The 20,017-nt window shown below is 38.7% G+C and overlaps 1 protein-coding gene and 1 non-coding gene across 14 annotated transcripts in view; one reads left to right on the forward strand and one right to left on the reverse strand.

Moving 5' to 3' along the window:
- Nucleotides 1-20,017, reverse strand: part of CDK12 (cyclin dependent kinase 12) — a 79,463-nt gene that overhangs the window by 57,460 nt on the left and 1,986 nt on the right. For all 13 annotated transcript variants that reach the window (XR_008663438.1, XR_008663436.1, XR_008663434.1 and 10 more), the window contains exons 2-5: nt 15,141-16,022; nt 4,073-4,249; nt 2,210-2,349; nt 1,488-1,658 (exon numbers count right to left, since the gene is read on the reverse strand). Coding sequence is in view for 2 of the 13 variants with exons in the window: in XM_055317758.1 (XP_055173733.1) it covers nt 1,488-1,658; nt 2,210-2,349; nt 4,073-4,249; nt 15,141-16,022 (1,370 nt within the window). In the remaining 11 variants the exon portion in view is untranslated. The remainder of the gene's footprint in view (nt 1-1,487; nt 1,659-2,209; nt 2,350-4,072; nt 4,250-15,140; nt 16,023-20,017) is intronic.
- Nucleotides 10,889-10,990, forward strand: LOC129518176 (U6 spliceosomal RNA). Its single transcript, XR_008666136.1, has one exon. It is a non-coding gene; the product is annotated as a U6 spliceosomal RNA (small nuclear RNA).

Genomic DNA, 20,017 nt, shown 5'->3' on the forward strand with positions numbered 1-20,017 from the left:
CCTGGGCCAAAGGCAGGCGCCAAACCGCTGCGCCACCCAGGGATCCTGATCCATAAGATGTTTAAAGAGGTCCCTAACACCCCAAAGTTAAGGGCCATTGCATTAATGGAGTACCTTAGATTTAGCTAAGAGCTCATATAAATTAACAAGAAAAACCTCAAAACTGCAAAAGATAAGCAAAGGACACAAAAACACAACTCAAAGAAAATAAGTAAAACTGGCAAACATGGAAAAGAACTCAAAAGTAACAAAGAATGCAATCCAAAATAATGTCATACTTTATCTATCAAAATGACAATCTTAAAAAAGATGTACTGAACCTAAAAGGTGCGTGGTTGGGTCAGTCGGTTAAGCATCTGCCTTTGGCTCAGGTCATGATCCCAGGGTCCTGGGACTGAGCCCTGCATTATGCTCCTTGCTCAGTAGAGAGTCAGCTTCTCCCTCTCCCTCTGTCCCTCCACTCTATCTCACTAGTTGTGTTCTCACTGTCCCTCTCAAATAGATAGATAAATAAAATCTTTTTTTTTTTTTAAAGATGTACTCAATTTTAGGATAAAGTGGAATGGTACTCACAGGTGGACATAATTACTATCTTAAAAGCAATCTAACATTAAATATAAAAATCCTTTTAACCAAATAATTCTACTTCTAAGAAACTACATTAAGAAATAAACAAGAAAGAGAAAGGAAAAAGGAAGAAGGAAGAAGGAAGAAAGGAAGGAAGGAAGGAAGGAAGGAAGGAAGGAAGGAAGGAAGGAAGGAAGGAAGGAAACAAACCAAAATGCCTGGGTGGTTCAGTGGTTGAGCATCTGCCTTTGGCTCAGGGTGTGATCCCAGAGTCCCGAGATCAAGTCCCACATCAGGCTTCCTGCATGGAGACTGCTTCTCCCTCTGTCTATGTCTCTTTCATAAATAAATAAATAAAATCTTAAAAAAAAAAAAGAATGAAATCAAAATGCAAAGATTTATGAACAAAGATGCTCAATGCAGAGCTAGTATATTTTTTAAGCTGATAACTAATTGATGCCAGGCTGGCTCAGTCAGTAGAACATGTGACTCTTGATCTTGGTGTCTTGAGTTCAAGCCCCACATTGGTCATAGAGCTTACTTTAAAAATAATAATAATAGGGGCACCAGGGTGGCTCAGTTAAGTGTTCAACTCCTGACCTCAGCTCAGGTCTTGATGTCAGAGTCATGATTTCATGGCCTGTTTGGGCTCCATCCTGGGTGTGGAGCCTACTTTAGAAAAAAAAAAAAAAAAGAGTAACTGATAAATCTGGGTTTAATTTCCATTATTGTTATAATGTGTAAAAGAAAAAGAAAAACAAAAAAAAAAAAAAGAGACTTCAAAACTAGTATCTTAACTCTGGTATGGATTCAAGAAGTTGGACTTCTGTGCTTCAGAAAAAATTCAAACAGGCAAACAAGCTAAAAAAAGAAAATAAGATGCACCAATCTACTCTGCAGAAACATGATTCCTTGTGTACCTTTGTCCTTCTTGAAATCCAGTGCATCTTGTTTATCTGTAACAATTTCCTTCATGTTAACAACACTTCGGTGGATTAGCTGACGAAGGATTTTGATCTCACGAATGGCTGTGATTGGAAAGCCCTCCTTCTCATTGTCCAGTCTCACCTTCTTCAGAGCCACTAGCTCTCCTGTTAAAACAAATTCAAACCATTACATTAGAATTTTTTGGCCACCATCATGAACCAGCCAATAAATGTCCAGAGTTGCTCTGAAAGACAGATTTAGCTTACTTTAATGCTATATGCCAGATACTTTTATACCTTAAAAAACTAAACTAAACTCCATGTTCCCTTTCTTGCCTTTGATATTTTTAAGACTTGTATTTCTTAATTCAGTATTCAGTTAGGCCTAAAAATTTTGAATTATTAAAATATGCCAATAATCCAACTACTTCATTTTATCTTTAAGGACTAAATCCTTACCAAAGAACAACCTATAAATTTTATTTTACTCTTAAATTCCTAGCAAGCTTATTATAAAATATTTATAACCAACAACTAATAAAGAGGAAGGTTTTTAAACAGTAATAATTATACTAGTCCTTTGGAAAATTTTAGTCTTTTAGTAATATTTGGAAATCAAATCAGAACTCGAAATTTACTTTTGTTAAGTCTACTTTAGCATTAGTATTGCTACGTTTTTAAACTTCTGACATTTAGAATTTTGTGGCAATATTTACCTGTGTCTTTGTCCTTGGCTTTATATACTTGGCCATAGGTTCCCTCTCCAATAATCCCGATAATGTCAAACTTGTCTACACAGCGTTTCCCCCAGTCACTTTCTGTTTGTCTTCTTTCTCCATAACGAGGACAACAAATTCTAAAAAAAAAAAAGGCAAAACAAAAAAACCCCAAAACAAACCAAAAAGTTATTTTAAAAACTTAAGTCTGTTCAAAGAAGAAAACAGAGCTCTTTTATGATGATTCTCTGGCCCATGAATCTTTTATGAATTTCTTTATTAAAAAAGGCAGAAATCAAATGACATGAAATAAATGGTCTCTTACAGTGGGTAAGACAGATTTCTTGCTTCAGGATGACATAAGATCAAATAATAGATTTGCTGCCTACTTTCTAGCCTCTCTTTAGTATTGGCTTCCTCATCTATTGAATGGCAAAGAATCCCTACATCATAGAGCTACCATTAAAGTAAAATATAAAAATTGGGCAATAATACGTACTCAATAAATGGTAACTATTTTTACTATTTAAGAGAGGAACGCTGGAGTGCCTGGCTGCCCCAGTTGGTAAAGTATGCAGTTCTGGATCTCAAGGTCATGAGTTTAAGCTCTAAGGTGCGCATGGAGCCTACTTGAGGAATGCTAACAACGAAAAGATCAAATCCAGATTCTATTACATTTATAGCATGGCAATTTATGTGGTTTAAGAAAAAACATACCACATCTATTAATTTTTCATTAATTTATACATGTTGATACACCCTGAATAAAAGAGCTTTTTTCTTTTTTAATATTCTAAGTATCAAACTCAAAAGATACAATGTTCATACCAATGTTCATGGTGTATCTGGATTTGGGAAATCACTGCTTTTCTAAAAACTCTAGGTATCTGAGGGTACAGATCCCAGAAAGGCTTTTATCCACTAATATAAAATAAAAGATACACATTAGGCCCAATCTTTTATAATCCTACAGTGTAGGTTGTGGATGAAAGTGTGAGATTTAGGCCCACCAGTAAGGAAGGAAGTTGTAATTAAGAATAGGTCCCTCTGGGGATCCCTGGGTGGCTCAGCGGTTTAGCCCCTGCCTTCAGCCCAGGGCGTGATCCTGGAGTCTCAGGATCAAGTCCCAATTAAGACTCCCTGCATGGAGCCTGCTTCTCCCTCTGCCTGGTTGTCTCTGCTTCTATGTCTCTCATGAATAAATAAATAAAATCTTATTTTTTTAAAGATTTTATTTATTTATTCATGATAGTCACACACACAGAGAGAGAGGCAGAGACACAGGCAGAAGGAGAAGCAGGCTTCATGCAGGGAGCCCGACATGGGATTCCATCCCAGGTCTCCAGGATCGCGCCCTGGGCCAAAGGCAGGTGCCAAACCGCTGCGCCACCCAGGGATCCCTAAATAAAATCTTAAAAAAAAAAAAAAAAAAGTCCCTCCAGGGGAGCCTCGGTGGCTCAGTAGGTTAAAAGTCAGGCTCGGTTTTGGCTCAGGTCATGAACTCACAGGTCATAGGATACCATCCCAAGTTAGGCTCCATATTCAGTGCAGAGTCTTGTTGGAAGTTCTCTCCCTCTTTCTCTCTCTCTTTTTTAAAGATTTTATTTATTTATTCATGAGAGAGACAGAGAGAGAGGCAGAGACACAGGCAGAGGGAGAAGTAGGCTCCATGCAGGGAGCCTGATGTGGGGCTTGATCCCGGGACTCCAGGATCACGCCCTGGGCCAAAGGCAGGCACTCAACCGGTAAGCCACCCAGGTGTCCCATCACCCTCTCCTTTCCCCTCTGCTCCTCCCTGCCCTCCCCCCAGCTCATTCTCTCTTAAATAAATAATAAAAGAACAGGCCCCTCCAAAAAACTCACTTTGGTCTCTTTTTATATGGTTGCTGAGGTGGTGTAACTGCCTTTGGTTCTGGAGAGTCTGGAGGAGATGGATCCCCACCAGGAAGTTCTGGAGGGAGGGGGAGGTCTGTCAGTAAGTGACGTGGCCTTTGTTCCTTCTCTTTCTTTACAGGTTTTGAAGGTAGAGTTTCTTTTGGACTAAACCATAGATGAAGAAAAGAAAAAGATCATAATTAAGAAATATGCAAATAAAACTTTTCAAAGCTTATGTCTGGCTATTAAAAGATTATAAAGATTTTACTTAAAAGTAATGTAATATATGCAACTAGAGTTTATCACAAAGATTCTTGGATTTCACAAAAAGAAATCTATAGTACATAAAAGAAAACAATAAAAAATAAAAATTTGGGGTATTACTTGTAGGTCCTTTAACAAACTCTTTAATGTTCTTCCTAAGATTCTATATGGAATTTTACTGAGATGAAATAAAATATAAGAAGTAATCACCTTAAATTCAAAAAGTATCACAGCAACTCATGGGAGTCACCAAACATATTCTACATATTTTGGAATGAAATTCCAAAGAAGGGGGGGATCCCTGGGTGGCGCAGCGGTTTGGCGCCTGCCTTTGGCCCAGGGCGCGATCCTGGAGACCCGGGATTGAATCCCATGTCAGGCTCCCGGTGCTCCCTGCTTCTCCCTCTGCCTATGTCTCTGCCTCTCCCTCCTCTCTCTCTCTCTCTCTCTCTCTCTCTCTCTCTCTCTCTCTCTCTCATAAATAAATAAATAAATAAATAAATAAATAAATAAATAAATAAGAAATTCCAAAGAAATGAAAGTTCAACAATGTCACACTACTGTGTAGATGTTGACAGAATTTGGAAAAGGAAATAGTATTTGAGTGTTTTGTAAAAAATATAGTTAAATTGGACATCAAAATTAGTGAATATACTGACCTATTCTATTGGTTTAGAAGCAAAAGGCAACCATATATGACTAGCCAAAATATATAAATAATTCTCAAAGTAATCTAAGCAGAGAGTCCAGGAAACTATTTCAGAATCATTAAAGCAGTTGGTAGCAGGCCTCTCATGATAATCAACAAAATGGTGGTAGTAGGGGGGAAGAATGGGAAGAAAGGATGTCTTTTTTGGAATAGATTAGAAAAGTCACTGTTCAGATCCAATTTTTTAACGATCTCAATTTATTTATAAGAAAGGATTTTGTGGGCAACTCCGGTGGCACAGCGGTTTGGCGCCGCCTGCGGCCTGGGTGTGATCCTGGAGACCCGGGATCGAGTCCCGTGTCGGGTTCCCTGCGTGGAGCCTGCTTCTCCCTCTGCCTGTATCTCTGCCTCTCTCTCTCTCTGTGTCTATGAATAAATAAAATATTAAAAAAAAGAAAGGATTTTGTGCTATGTACACCCTCAGAAAAGATAATATCACAGTATCAGAAGCTTGAAAACAAGCTGAGAATCCTCCTAACCACAGGAGCCTCTTCTCCTTTTTTTTTTTTACAAGTGGTTATAAAACATGTATTCTTTCATGAATACGTCATCCATAGAACCAATGAAGATCCCTTGCAATGTGTCTTTTTAAAGATTGCATGTGAAACACAATCTCAAAAAGTGTAACTTCATACCAATTTTCATCATTTTAATCTCCTGCAAATCAGGCAGAATAGAATCTAGATTAGTTTGTGTATATCAGACAGAACTAGGGTAGTCAATAGATTGCAAAATGATCATTTGAAACTTTCTGTTAAATTACTGATAGAGACGAATGCACATGATTATTATAATTTACACTAAGATTTTTCTACCCTGGGAACGAAGCCTATTACCAGAAAACTCTTCAGGCAGGACGTAATACAGATTTTTAAATTTCTCCAATGTTTAAGACATTCAAGGAATAAAAATTCCTAATTTTTCAACTATTGTCAGAATATTCTTTATAAATTTTAATTCCTCATGACTCAGAAATAAATTACTTCTTGGTTATGCTTCACTAGAAGTATCTGAATTCTCTCACCATCACTTCATATAAATTCAGTCTATTTTTTTTAAATTTTTTTTGTTTTATTTATTTATGATAGGCACACAGTGAGAGAGAGAGAGGCAGAGACACAGGGAGAGGGAGAAGCAGGCTCCATACACCGGGAGCCTGACGTGGGATTCGATCCCAGGTCTCCAGGATCGCGCCCTGGGCCAAAGGCAGGCGCCAAACTGCTGCGCCACCCAGGGATCCCTAAATTCAGTCTATTTTTAAACTTAAGTCCTGCTTTCTCCAAGGTTGGCTTTATAGGTTCATATTCAATTTGCTACTATGAAAATGTACATTGCTTCTGAAAAATTGTATGATTAGCATGTTTAATTCATCAAGCATGTGTTTGATATGTACTATCCATTCAGAGCACATAAGTTGAATGCAGGTCAAATCCTATTTCAACAAATTCCAATGTACCAAAAATTGTGGAATAATGATGACTTATAAAATTGCAATGCTTAACATCACAGCCTATAGCCTTCAGTATTCAGCACTCAGTAAAACACAGCTCTGTACAGTGCAGAGGATATATGGTAGGTACAGAGAGGGTCTAACACTGGAGAGCAGATATTGAACATCTAAGTCATTACTATGAAGATTCAGTACTAGGAAGTGCTGATCCTACCAATACCAGTATTTCCTGGTTCCCTGTTTATGACTGTAGTTGGGCCCACAAATGGTGAGTAGTTGCATAAATGCTCACATATAATTTTCTTTCAAAAAAAGTTGTGGAAAAAAAAAACAAGAAAAAAAAGTTGCAAAGCTCCATGACTGCTCAAATTTTTAAATCTGTATAATCTCTTGGAATTTATAATGATGGAATTTAATCTGTAGTACAATGTCAATATCATTTATAAGAACTCATTATTAATAAAGAAAATTTACATATCAATTATTTAAAAAGATTAACTTAATATTTTTCATAATTTTATAGTATAAACGACTTTAAAGATTTTATTTATCCATTGACAGAGATAGAGAGAGAGAGAGAGAGAGAGAGAGAGAGAGAGAGAAAGAAAGCGTGAAAACAAACAGGGGAATGGCAGGGAGAGGGAGAAGCAGGATCCCTGAGGAGCAGTCTCAATCCTAGGCCCTGGAATTACAACTCAAGCCAAAGGCAGACATGTAACTGACTGAGCCACCCAGGTACCCCCGCATAAATGACTTTAAATATGATCATCTATCCCTTTCTCCTTAAAGCAGGTTTAAAAACTGATTTACTTTTAGATTCTTCTATTAAAAATTTGAGTCGAGGGCACCTGGGTGGCCCAGTCAGTGAAGCATCTGCCTTCAACTCAGGTCATGGTCCCAGGGTCCTGTGATCAATCTCGCGTTGGGCTCCCTGCTCAGTGGGAAATCTGCCTCAACCTCTCCTTCTGTCCGCCCCCCCAAACTCCTCCTCTCTAACAAAATATTTTCTTAAAGATTTTATTTATTTATTCACAAGGGACAGAGAGAGAGAGAGAGAGAGAGAGAGGGGCAGAGACACAGGAAGAGGGAGAAGCAGGCTCCACGCAGGGAGCCTGATGTAGGTAGGACTCAGTCCCGAGACCCCAGGATCATGTGCTGGGCCGAAGGCAGGAGCTAAACCGCTGAGCCACCCAGGCATCCTTAATAAATATCTTTTAAAAAAATTTTTGAGGTGAGTACATTAAAAATGGGAACTGAGGGGATCCCTGGGTGGCGCAGCGGTTTGGCGCCTGCCTTTGGCCCAGGGCGCGATCCTGGAGACCCGGGATCGAATCCCACATCGGGCTCCCGGTGCATGGAGCCTGCTTCTCCCTCTGCCTGTGTTTCTGCCTCTCTCTCTCTCCCTGTGTGACTATCATAAATAAAAATTAAAAAAAAAAAAAAAAGGGAACTGAGCATTCCATTAACAAATTCTAAATTCTGAAGCTCACACAAAACTTTTCCATAAGAGCTCAGTACTTTAAAGATAAAGTCTTTAAGAATAATGTAGACTCTGCTAAAGTCTGATAAACTCCAACTGAACCAGGCTACCAAAAAATTGATTGGGAAATGAAGATTTTATTATTTTTGTTACTATCTTTAGTAAGCTTTTTGCCCAACGTGTGGCTTGAACTCATGACCCTAAGATCAAGATTTTCATGCTTTACCAACTGAGCCAGCCAGGTACCCTGGAAAGGAAGATTTTAAAAACCCATGTGGGGATGCCTGGGTGGCTCAGTGGTTGAGCGTCTGCCTTTGTCTCGGGTCCATGGTCCCACGGTTCCAGGATCAAGTGCCTCATCGGGCTCCCTGCATGGAGCTTGCTTCTCTACCTATGTCTCTGCCTCTTTCTCTGTGTCTCTCATGAATGAATGATTAGAATCTTTATTTTTTTTAAACTTTATTTTTAATAAAGATTTTATTTATTTGAGATACACACACACACGCACACACACACACACACACACACAGGCAGAGAGAGAGAAGCAGGCTCCACTCAGAGAGCCCCCTGGGGGGCTTGATCCCAGGACTCCAGGATCAAACCCTGGGCCAAAGGCAGGCGCTCAACCACTGAGCCATAAGGTGTCCCTTGAATAGAATCTTTAAAAAAAAAAAAAAATTTCTTTAAATAAAAACCCTATGTGGTTAACCGAAATTCTATTATCTGAAGTAGGCTCCATGTCCAACCTGGGGCTTGAACTCACGACTCCTGAGATTGAGAGTTGTATGCTTTACTGACTGAGCTAGCCAGGCACCTCAGTTAACTAAAATTTTAAAAACAGTATACAGATGATCTCCTTAAGAGCAGGTGATCCCGGGATCCCTGGGTGGCGCAGCGGTTTGGCGCCTGCCTTTGGCCCAGGGCGCGATTCTGGAGACCCTGGATCGAATCCCACGTCAGGCTCCCGGTGCATGGAGCCTGCCTCTCTCTCTCTCTCTCTCTCTCTCTCTGTGACTATCATAAATAAATAAAAAATTAAAAAAAAAAAAAAAAGAGCAGGTGATCCCTGGAGCACTTGGGTGGCTCAGTCAGTTAAGTGTCTGACTTTGCCTCAGGTCATGATCTCAGGAGCCTCGCTCAGCAGGGAGTCTACTTGTCTCTCTCTGCCCCTCCTCTCATTTGTGCTCTAAGTAAACTCTTAAAAAGCAAACCAGCAGGTGATCCCCATGAATAATTATGTTCATGAAGAATGTACTGTTTCATGAAGAATGGGTGTTTAGCAGTCCTCATTTCTTGAAACTAAGAATTGCAGACCATGAATTAGAAAGGCTTTTGCAATACCATGTTAAATTCATTCCCGCATTTGATACCTGGATTAATATACTCCTGGCCCAGAGGTACTTGGGTAGCTCAGTGGTTGAGCATCTGCCTTTGGCTCAGGTCAAGATCCCAGGGTCCTGGGTTGGAGTCCCACATCAGGCTCCCCACAGAGAGCCCACTTCTCCCTCTGCCTATGTCTCTGCCTCTCTCTCTACATTTCTCATGAATAAGTGAATAAAATCTTAAAAACAAAAAACAAAATACACTCGGTCCAATACATAAGTTTGAAAGAAAAGTTTCATTCTATTCCCAAAGGGGCTTTAAAAGAAGACACAGCGGGCAGCCCGGGGGGCTCAGCGGTTTAGTGCTGCCTTCAGCCCAGGGTGTGGTCCTGGAGACACAAGATGGAGTTCCACATTGGGCTCCCTGCGTGGAGCTGCTTCTCCCTCTGCCTGTGTCTCTGCCTCTCTCTCTGTGTCTTTCATGAATAAAAAAAAAAACCTTTAAAAAATAAAAGAAGACACACCTATGGAATATCTGGGTGGCTCAGCAGTTGAGCATCTGCCTTTGTCTCAGGATGTGATCCCGGAGTTTAGGGATCAAGTCCCACATTGAGCTCCTGCAAGGAGCCTGCTTCTCCTTCCTCTGCCTACATCTCTGCTTCTCATGAATAAATAAAATCTTAAAAAAAAAAAAAAAAAGACGACGACGACACATCCTCTGATATAAACCTAATGTCATCCATGTGCCAAGTGAATTCTTAACTACGTGCCCAGTGTCATTTCACACAAGTCTTGATCCTGGCTCCTTCGGTAATCTTATTCAAATAAGCAATATTTACTAATTGTATTCTGTGTTTTTATGTTTAAAGCATTGAAGGAAACAAAAATATATAAATCACATTCTCAACAATGAAGCTGCTGCAATCTTATGTGAGATCAAGAAGATAAATGAATTCTGTATGCAACTTTCAGATTTCTTTCTGAAAAGTTTTCTTACATAAAAATTACTTTTTTAGGGATCCCTGGGTGGCGCAGCGGTTTAGCGCCTGCCTTTGGCCCAGGGCGCGATCCTGGAGACCCAGGATCGAGTCCCACGTTGGGCTCCCGGCGCATGGAGCCTGTTTCTCCCTGTGCCTGTGTCTCTGCCTCTCTAACATAAATTTAAAAAAAAATTTTTTTTAAAGATTATTATTTATTTATCCATAGAGACACACAGAGAGAGAGAGAGGCAGAAACACAGGCAGAGGTAGAAGCTGGCTCCATGCAGGGAGCCCAACATGGGACTCGATCCCGGGCCTCCAGGATCACACCCCAAGCTGCAGGCGGCGCTAAACCGCTGCGCCACAGGGGCTGCCAAAAAATTATTTTTCATGCGAAAGACAGGTACCACTGGTATGATATATATGTAACATGGCACCAAAAAATAAAGATGAAAACAAAAGCCATCTTGAATTTAAAATACAAAATGAAAAAATAGATTGTGGAAGATATCTTCATTTCCATTTTTCTACCTTTAATAATTCATTTGTATTTATGTGGAAAGCTAATAATAATCATACATTTAAAAGTAATTACATTGGTGCTCACTTCAGCAGCACATATACTAAAACTGGAACAATAGAGATTAGCATGGCTCCTGCACAAAGATGACAAGCAAATCTATGAAGCATTCCATACTTTTAAAATATTAAAACTTTGGAGATAAGGTCCCTTTACCTTTGATCCTCATTATAAGTCCCATCCACAGAGATAATCATTTTATCAGCTTAATATATATCTTTCTGGATTTTCTGATGTGAATTTATATGGATATATACACAGACATATGTATCCACAGAAAATAGATGTTTTGTTCTTGTGTATGGGTTTTGTTTTGTTTTGTAAGATTTTATTTATTCATTCGTGAGAGAGAGAGAGGCAGAGAGAGAAGCAGGCTCCATGCAGGGAGCCCAATGTGGGACTCAATCCCAGGACTTCAGGATCAAGCCCTGGGCCGAAGGCAGGCACCAAACCGCTGAGCCACCCAGGAATCCCCTGTGTAAGGGTTTTTACATAATTATCATACTATTAAAATTACAGGGCAGCCTGGGTGACTCAGGGGTTTAGCGCTGCCTTCAGCCCAGGGTGTGATCCTGGAGACCCAGGATCAAGTCCCACGTCAGGCTCCCTGCATGGAGCCTGCTTCTCCCTCTGCCTCTCTCTCTCTCTCTCTCTCTGTCTCTCTCTGTGTGTGTTTCTCATGAACAAATAAATAAAATCTTTAAAAAAAATAAAAATAAAAATAAAATTACATTGGACTATGAGGTGAAAGTCATATTTTCAGAATCAGAATTGATATATAACAAAAAATGCTTCTGTTCACTTCATTTTCTCATACACATTCTTAAAGATAGCCACATATACTCAAATTAAGTACTGAATGGTCTTACTTTACCTTTCATCTTCAACCTAAAAGATAGAAATTCCTATGTGCCTATCAAAATTATTCCACCTCTGGAAATCTGCATTCTACAGTGACACATAGTAGGTAAGTTCAATAATTATTTGGTTAGCCAAGTAAACATTTCAAAATGAAGATCCTCAGCCACACCGATATTGTTCTAGCCACTATGTAAACTAATATTTAAACAAGGCTCCTGTAGCTAGATCATGGCCCAGAGTCCCACTGGATAATGCTCAACTGCTATTTTCTTTTCCAATAAAAACTATAGAAATGCATAGGTCATTATCTATGAGAAATATATTGTATACAGGGGATCCCTAGGTGGCTCAGCGGCTTAGCACCTGCCTTTGGCCCAGGGTGCGATCCCGGAGTTCCGGGATCGAGTCCTGAGTCGGGCTCCCGGCGTGGAGCCTGCTTCTCCCTCTGCCTGTGCCTCTGCCTCTCTCTCTTCTCTCTATGACTATCATGAATAAATAATAAAAAAATTTAAAAAAGAAATATATTGTATACCTAAATAGATTTTTTTTACATAAATTTCAGGTTTTATATTTCTCCTTTGCAATTCTCAGGATATAGCAGAATTGATAATATTAAAGCATGTAGGATTTTTCTTTAAAATCAGATTTACTAAAAAAATAAAATAAATAAAATAAATCCGATTTACTGGGATCCCTGGGTGGCTCAGCAGTTTGGCGCCTGCCTTCGGCCCAAGGCGTAATCCTGGAGTCCTGGGATTGAGTCCCATATCAGGATCCCTGCATGGAGCCTGTTTCTTCCTCTGCCTGTGTCTCTGCCTCTCTCTCTCTCTCTCTCTCTCTCTCTCATGAATAAATAAATAAAATCTTCTTAAAAAATTAAAATAAAATCAGATTTACCACTATGAATAGTAATAGAGTCATTCTTTAAAAATAATTTAATTGCATTTGCACCTTCTTAAAAGGCAGAGTATATAATCTTGAAAAATATAAAGAGCTGAAACGCATCATCATTTAAATTACTGATGTCGGGGGAAACCCGGGTGGCTCAGTCAGTTAAGCATCTGTCTTTGGCTCAGGTCATGATCCTGGGTCCTGGGATCAAGCCCCACATAGGACTCCCTGCTCCACAGGGAGCCTGCTTCTCCCTCCCCCTCTGCCTGCCACTCCCCCCCCCCCCTGCTTGTGCACAAGCGCTCGTGGCGCACTCTCTCTGTCAAATGAATAAATAAAATCTTTAACCACATAAGGTTTTTAAAATCTTCCTTTCCAGGCACCTAGCTGGCTCAATTAGTAGAGCATGAAACTCTTGATCTTAGGGTCGTGAGTTCAAGCCACACATTGGGCATAGAGCTTACTAAAAAAAGTAAAGTCTTCATTTCCAATCAATTTTTTTGGAAACCTGGTTCAGCTAGAGTTTACCAGACTTTAGCAGAGTCTATACCACTTTTAAAGGCTTTATCTTTAAAGTACTAAGCCCTTATAAAAAGATCTTTGGAGCATTCAGAATTTAGTATTTTGCTAATGGAATGTTTAGTTCTCATTTTTAATGTATTAACGCAAATTTTTAATAGAAGTTTGTAAAAGTAAATCACTTTTTAAACAACCTGCTTTAAGGAGAAAGGGATAACTGATCATATTTCAAGTTGTTTACGTGGGAAGCCTGCTTGTCCTCTTGTCCCCACTCATGCTTTCTCACTCTCCCTCTCAAATAAATAAATTACTGACATCACTGGAAAATTATGGAGGTTTAGGAATTAGTCTGGAATGCAAGATCCATGGTACTTACTTTCAATGCTTACAATGAAAGTTTGTTGCAATAAAGTGTAACATATCCTAGAGAACAAGAGCCTAGGATCACCTTAGAAAACACCAGTGACACATACTACCATGGCATATGTCACTGATAAATCATATTTGTTTGATGGTACTTGCCTAGCTAGTCCTGTCAAGATATAGAATGTATTTCCTAATGCCTTCCATAAAATCAGATTCATGCTTCAGAAGAATTTCACTTCTCATTATTCAGAGGACCCATCAAAATTAAAGCTCTTCCCATCATCCCATTGTGAATTTATATTCTAATTAGTAAATATTCTACATATTGTTCTTCCACTTCTTATAGGATAACTTTTTTTTTTTTTTAATCAGTGCCTTTCAAAATAAACCTGGTTTATTCTTTTCCTAGATTAGGAAAAAAAGAATCCAGCTATAAAAGACATTTTGGGGGACCACAAAGGATATTTAATATTATTATTGATATTTTACCATTAAATAAGTTAAGTTTTTTAGATTTTTCTTAAGGACAATGTTCTTAGAAGAGACACGCTAAAGTATTCTGAAGTAAAGCATCATATCTAAAGTTAAAGCAAATGTAAAAAGTTAACAAGTGATGAATCTTGGTCAAGAGTATAAAGGAATTAATTGTATTATTCTTTAAATTTTTCTACAGCTATTTAAGTTTTCAATATAGGGGTGCCTGGCTGGTTCAGTTAGTGGAGCATCTAACTCTTGATCTCAGGGTCGTGAGTTTGAGAGCCCCATACTGGGTGTAGAGATTATTTTTTTAAAAATGGCGGGGGCGGGGGGGATGCCTGGCTGGCTCAGTTAGAGAAGAGTATGCAACTCTTGATCTTGGAATCAGAAATCCGAGCCCCACATTGGGTGTAGGTATTACTTAAAAATAAAAATAAAAAAAAATCTTGGGGGTACCTGAGTGGCTCACTCAGTTAAAGGCTGTCTTTGGTTCAGGCCATGATCCAGGGTCCTGTGATTGAGGCCTGCAGCAGACTCCCTGCTCAGCAGAGAATTTGCTTTTCCTTCTCCCTCTGCCCCTCCCTTGCTTGTGCTTTCTCTCTCTTGCTCTCTCAAATAAATAAAATCTTTAAAAAAAGAAAAAACAATCCAAAAAGAAAAAAAAATTTTCTTCAACATAAAAATTTAGGGAGAAAAACACCATTGATTTTTAAAAACTTGAATCAAAAGTTTATCAAATAAACTTATGAAAAAAAAACTTATGAAAAAAAGGGTTACTAGGCCTCAAACTGTAATTTTCTCCTTTTTAAAAAATATTTATTTATTCATTAGAGACAGAGACAGAGAGGCAGAGACATAAGCAGAAGAAGCAGGCTCCCTATGGGGAGCCCAATGTGGGACTTGATCCCAGGACCATTGGATCATGACCGGAGCCAAAGGCAGATGCTCAACCACTGAGCTACCGAGGTGCCCCTAATTTTCTCCTTCTAAGTAATAATGTTATAAATAAAATCTTTTATACTGACAACCAAATACCAAAAGCATTTTCTATTCATAGAAGTATTTTAAACATCCATATATTAGTTTTGACAGTTTGAGAAAATGAATTACATTTAGATCAAGAGGATAAAGGTTTCCTAGTTAACTATAGGACTTACCTATCCATGTCATCGTCTCCTGGTAATAAGGGTGGGAGGGGCAGAGGAGGCAACGTTGAAGTTTTTAGGTGTGGAATAGCAGCTGTTACAGACACTTGAGTCTTCACAGAAACCTGTGCAAGGGGCTGAGAATTTGCCTGAGAGGACAAGGTAGATGTCCTTGGGTGAGTAGAAGGGGGCAAAGTTGAAGTACTAGAAGTAAGAACCTGACTAAATGCTGGTTGGGGAGGAGGCAGAGGTGGTTGCTGTGGAATAGCTGGTAGTGGAGGCAAAGGTGGCAAAGGGGGTGTCTGAGGTGGAGGGGTAGTTGTTGGTAAAGGAGGTGCAGGAGAAGTAACTGTGGGGACGGGTGGAGGGGTCTCCTTTTCTGATGTCTCTGTCTCTTTTGGAGTAACAATTTCCTCTTTCAATACTATGGGTTTAGAGTCTCTTGATCCCTGTGCTTTCAAATCTTTAATAGGATGCTTCTCAGAGTTCTCATCCAACTTTACTTTCCCTGTATCTAAAGAATTTTTGACTTCTGTATTTAGATGTGGTACATTCACCAGTTCAGTATCTGGGGCAGATTTTTCCAATTTTACACCTCTGGTTAACTTTTTAGACTCCAAGCCTGAATCTTTAGCCTCTACTAAACTGTTCTCTTTTCTAGGCAAAAATATAGGTGAACCCTTGGATTCCTTTCCATCCATTTTTGCTGCTGCAGCAGCAGCTGCTCTTTCCTTCTTTTTCCTACTGAGTTCAGCTCCCAAGCTGGAGTTCAATGGAAGCCTGACAGGTGAGATGCTGGAATGTCGACTGCGTGACCCGGATCTCTTCTTTTTACTATGAGAAGATGAGTGTCTTGAATATGCGGGACTTCTACTTCTAGACTTCATGGATTTCCTAGTGGAAAAAGAAAAGCAGTTTAAAATGGGTAGCCTACAGCAATAGGGAGGAAAATACATCAGTTAAACTACAGAGCACTGTAACTTAACTCATTTTGAGTAATTTAACAATCTTAAAAATGAATTAGGTACTATCAGATAATAATAATATATCAGAATTGGTTCATTAACTGTAACAAATGTACCGTACTAATGTATAATAATAGGGGAAATAGGGTGCGAGGACATATAAGAATTCTTTGTACTATCTTCACAACTTTTTGGTGCATCTCAAACTGGTCTAAAAAACAAAGTTGGGCAGCCCAGGTGGCTTAGCAGTTTAGCGCCGCCCAGGATAGAGTCCCACATCAGGCTCCCTGCATGGAGCATTTCTCCCTCTGCCTGTGTCTCTGCCTCTCTCTCTCTCTCTCTCTCATGAATAAATAAATAAAATCTTTTTTTTTTTTAAAGTTTACTTAAAAAATAGATTACAAGGAACTAAATCCTGCAGGACATATCATGTTTCAATCATACAATACTAAAATTATCCATTACTTATACAACTCACGGAAGGTGGGTGAGTGTTTTTTACCCATGTTGAAAAACACCCATATTCACAATGATTACTTTTTTAGAGTTTTGGTTTAAGTCTGTGAAAAAGTTGGGGCCCTTGGGTGGCTCAGTTGGTTAAGCATCTGCCTTCGGTTTAGGTCACCATCCCAGGGGGTTCTGGAATTCAGCCCTTTCAGGCTCCTCACTCAGCAAGGAGTCTGCCTCTCCCAGCCCTGGTGCTCTCATGCTCTCTCTCACTCTCCATCTCAATTTTAAGAAACAAAATCTTAAAAAAACAAAAAACAAAAAAAACCTCTGATAAAATAAAAACATGATAAAAAAAATCATACTTTATACTAAAGGTGAGTTATACCAGTCAGGAAATTAAAAGTAACTAGCATGCTTCACCAAACCCTGTTTCAACTAGAGAGCTATTTAATTGACAGATCCCAAGAAGATTGTTCCTTGTATCCTCAGTCAATAATTAAGTTGTGCCCATACTAAACAACCCCTAAGACACAAGAATTATTAGAATTTGCAAAATAGATAAGCTGAAAAAATTGTCTTACCAAATGATTTATAAGTTCTCAAAACTATAAAGACTTCTGGTATTTCATACATAAAATGATTTCAAATCAACTTTTTAGGAACTCATAAAGCAAGGTACTGTTGCATGTTCAATTTATTTTCTTCATCATTAAGAATCTAGAAATCGGGATCCCTGGGTGGCGCAGGGGTTTGGCGCCTGCCTTTGGCCCAGGGTGTGATCCTGGAGACCCGGGATCGAATCCCACGTCGGGTTCCCGGTGCATGGAGCCTGCTTCTCCCTCTGCCTATGTCTCTGCCTCTCTCTCTCTCTCTCTCTGGCTATCATAAATAAATTAAAAAAAAATTAAAAAAAAAAGAATCTAGAAATCTATGAGGCAGATTATTCTAAATTGAAACCCAACCCTCATTAATTCTTTTTGCCTTTTTCATAAAACCTAATGTGCTTTCCCCCTCTACATGAGGGGTAAAAAAAATAGCACTAAAAACGTGACTGAAAAAACAATTTGCCCAGTAGTCTAAATAAATTGTTCCCATTCCAGAACTTCAATATCTCCCTTTATCTTTGGTCATTGGTAATACTGACATAATTCAAAATTTTTCAAAACAAATAGTGTGTGTGTATATATATACAGTAATTCATATGATATTAGCCATGGTTTTCTTATACCTACACTGCTTTTTGGAAATTTGCTCCCAAAAGTTAGTTAAAATACAAGTCTTTATTGAAATCAAAGTACTCAGAACAGCAATAACAACATGTATATGTACATGATATAGAATACTGAAAGTGGTTAAATGGATTTACTAAACATTCTTCAGAAAATGAACACTTCTAAATAACTGGCTGACAGTTTTCTCTGACTGAATTAGAGCTGGGATAAAACTACCATCTCTATTATCCCAGGACAAACTTCTAAGGACCACATGCTCTAAAAACTAGTTTGTTTGTTTTTTTTATTAAAAGATGTTATTTATTTATTCACAAGAGACAGAGAGAGAGTGGCAGAGACACAGGCAGAAGGAGAAGCAGGCTCCATGCAGGAAGCCTGATGTGGGACTCGATCCCAGGACCCCAGGATCACGAAGGCAGGCACTAAACCGCTGAGCCATCCAGGCATCCCTAAAAACTAGTTTCTTTAATCATTCAGCATTACTAAATCTTTCTAAGGAACTCTGTTACAAACCCTTCAACTTCTGAACAGAAGCTTATTGTTAATAGTAACATCCTGATGGCCATATACTTATGGCATTTTTAGTGATACAGATGCTATATTTGAGGTCCAGATTTCAATAGTAAAAGTGATGGAGGAGAGAGGTGGCAAGAGGAGACAACCAATAGGTAAATGCGAGCAACAATACAAACTGTTCTCAAAAAACAAATGTATTTTTCCCCTGAATTGAGTTAGGTTCTATTAATGTGAAATGAAATTGCTACTATCAATCACTACTAATTTGAAGGATGCAAAGACCTTGCATTTCTGGCAAAGCATTTTTAGTCTTTTAAAACGATGTTGCTTGTTTAATTTTGACTGTGTCTCCCAAGGAAAAACCACAGAGATATCACAGAAGGATATGCATGTTCTACTCTAAGAAAATTTTGTACTTACTGTCTGGAATTCCAAATGAGGAAAAATCTGTAGTGCACACATAAAAACACATAATGCTCTCTAAAACCCAACTAAAAATATGCATGTGACTTTAAAATTATATAATGTTTATATTTGTGTCCTATGCTATCATATTGTGTCTCTGATTCTTTCCTGGCTTATTTTTTACCATTACTGCACAGTTCCAATTAACTGAGAAGACAGAACTTGAGATATGAATTCAAAAGGAATCACTGCAAAGCAAGACCTTTCCAAAAGTCGTTTTAGTCTTTCAGCCTCAAGTGCAATTCCATAATCCCAAAACTCACTACAGTAAAAATTCTCAAAACAGCCTTAATGAAATTACCCCCTCAAGAAAACAAGTAATCTGAGAATGTGTCCTTAAAACAAGTAAGCTACTTTATAAATGGTACACTTAAGACATCCATTTCACTGTATATAAATTTTACTCACGTCTTCAAAAAAAAAAATCAACTCTAGCTAATGCTATACAGAACACTAAAATGCTTATAGTGAAGTATACTAATGTCTGTAACTTTGAGAGGAATCAAAACAAAAGATGAGGGGCGGCCCGGGTGGCTCAGCGGTTTAGCGCCACCTTCAGTCCAGGGCCTGACCCTGGAGACCCAGGATCGAGTCCCACATTGGGCTTCCTGCATGGCGCCTGCTTCTCCCTCTGCCTGTGTATCTTCCTCTCTCTCTGTGTCTCATGAATAAATAAATAAAATCTTAAAAAAAAAAATTTAAAAAACCAAAAAAATAAAAAAAATAAAAAAACCCCACAAAAGATGGACTGCTGGAGGGATGGATGGATATGATAAAATATACAGCATATATTAATTGTTGAACCTAGGTAGTACATATATGGATCCTCACTATAATTCTTACAACTTTTCTGTTTGATAAATTGTGATAAAATGGGAGTGAGGGGGTTGGGAGGGAGGAGGAGGACTAAGGAACTTTTAGCCTCTGACAACTAGGAACTCTGCAGTTTAATTCAAACTGCCTTATGAATAATTATAATTTTTAGTCAGCAAAAATTACTCACATTGACATACAAAAGACGTGCATGGATTTTTACAAATAGCATAATTTCTCCACTAGCATTGTACACATTTCCTTGCTCATAGATGGAATATACTGTCTTCCTCCAGGTAACCAGGAACTGTGCTATACACTTCACATTTATTAGCTAATTTAATTCTCACAACTATGCTAGAAGTAGGTAGCTATTATTCCCATTTTACTACGAAGAAACATGGGTAAGGAGAAATTAAATTATTTGTCAAAGTTCACAAAGCCAAGA

Source organism: Nyctereutes procyonoides, unplaced genomic scaffold, assembly GCF_905146905.1.
Source record: "Nyctereutes procyonoides isolate TBG_1078 unplaced genomic scaffold, NYPRO_anot_genome, whole genome shotgun sequence".
Lineage (NCBI taxonomy): Eukaryota > Metazoa > Chordata > Mammalia > Carnivora > Canidae > Nyctereutes > Nyctereutes procyonoides.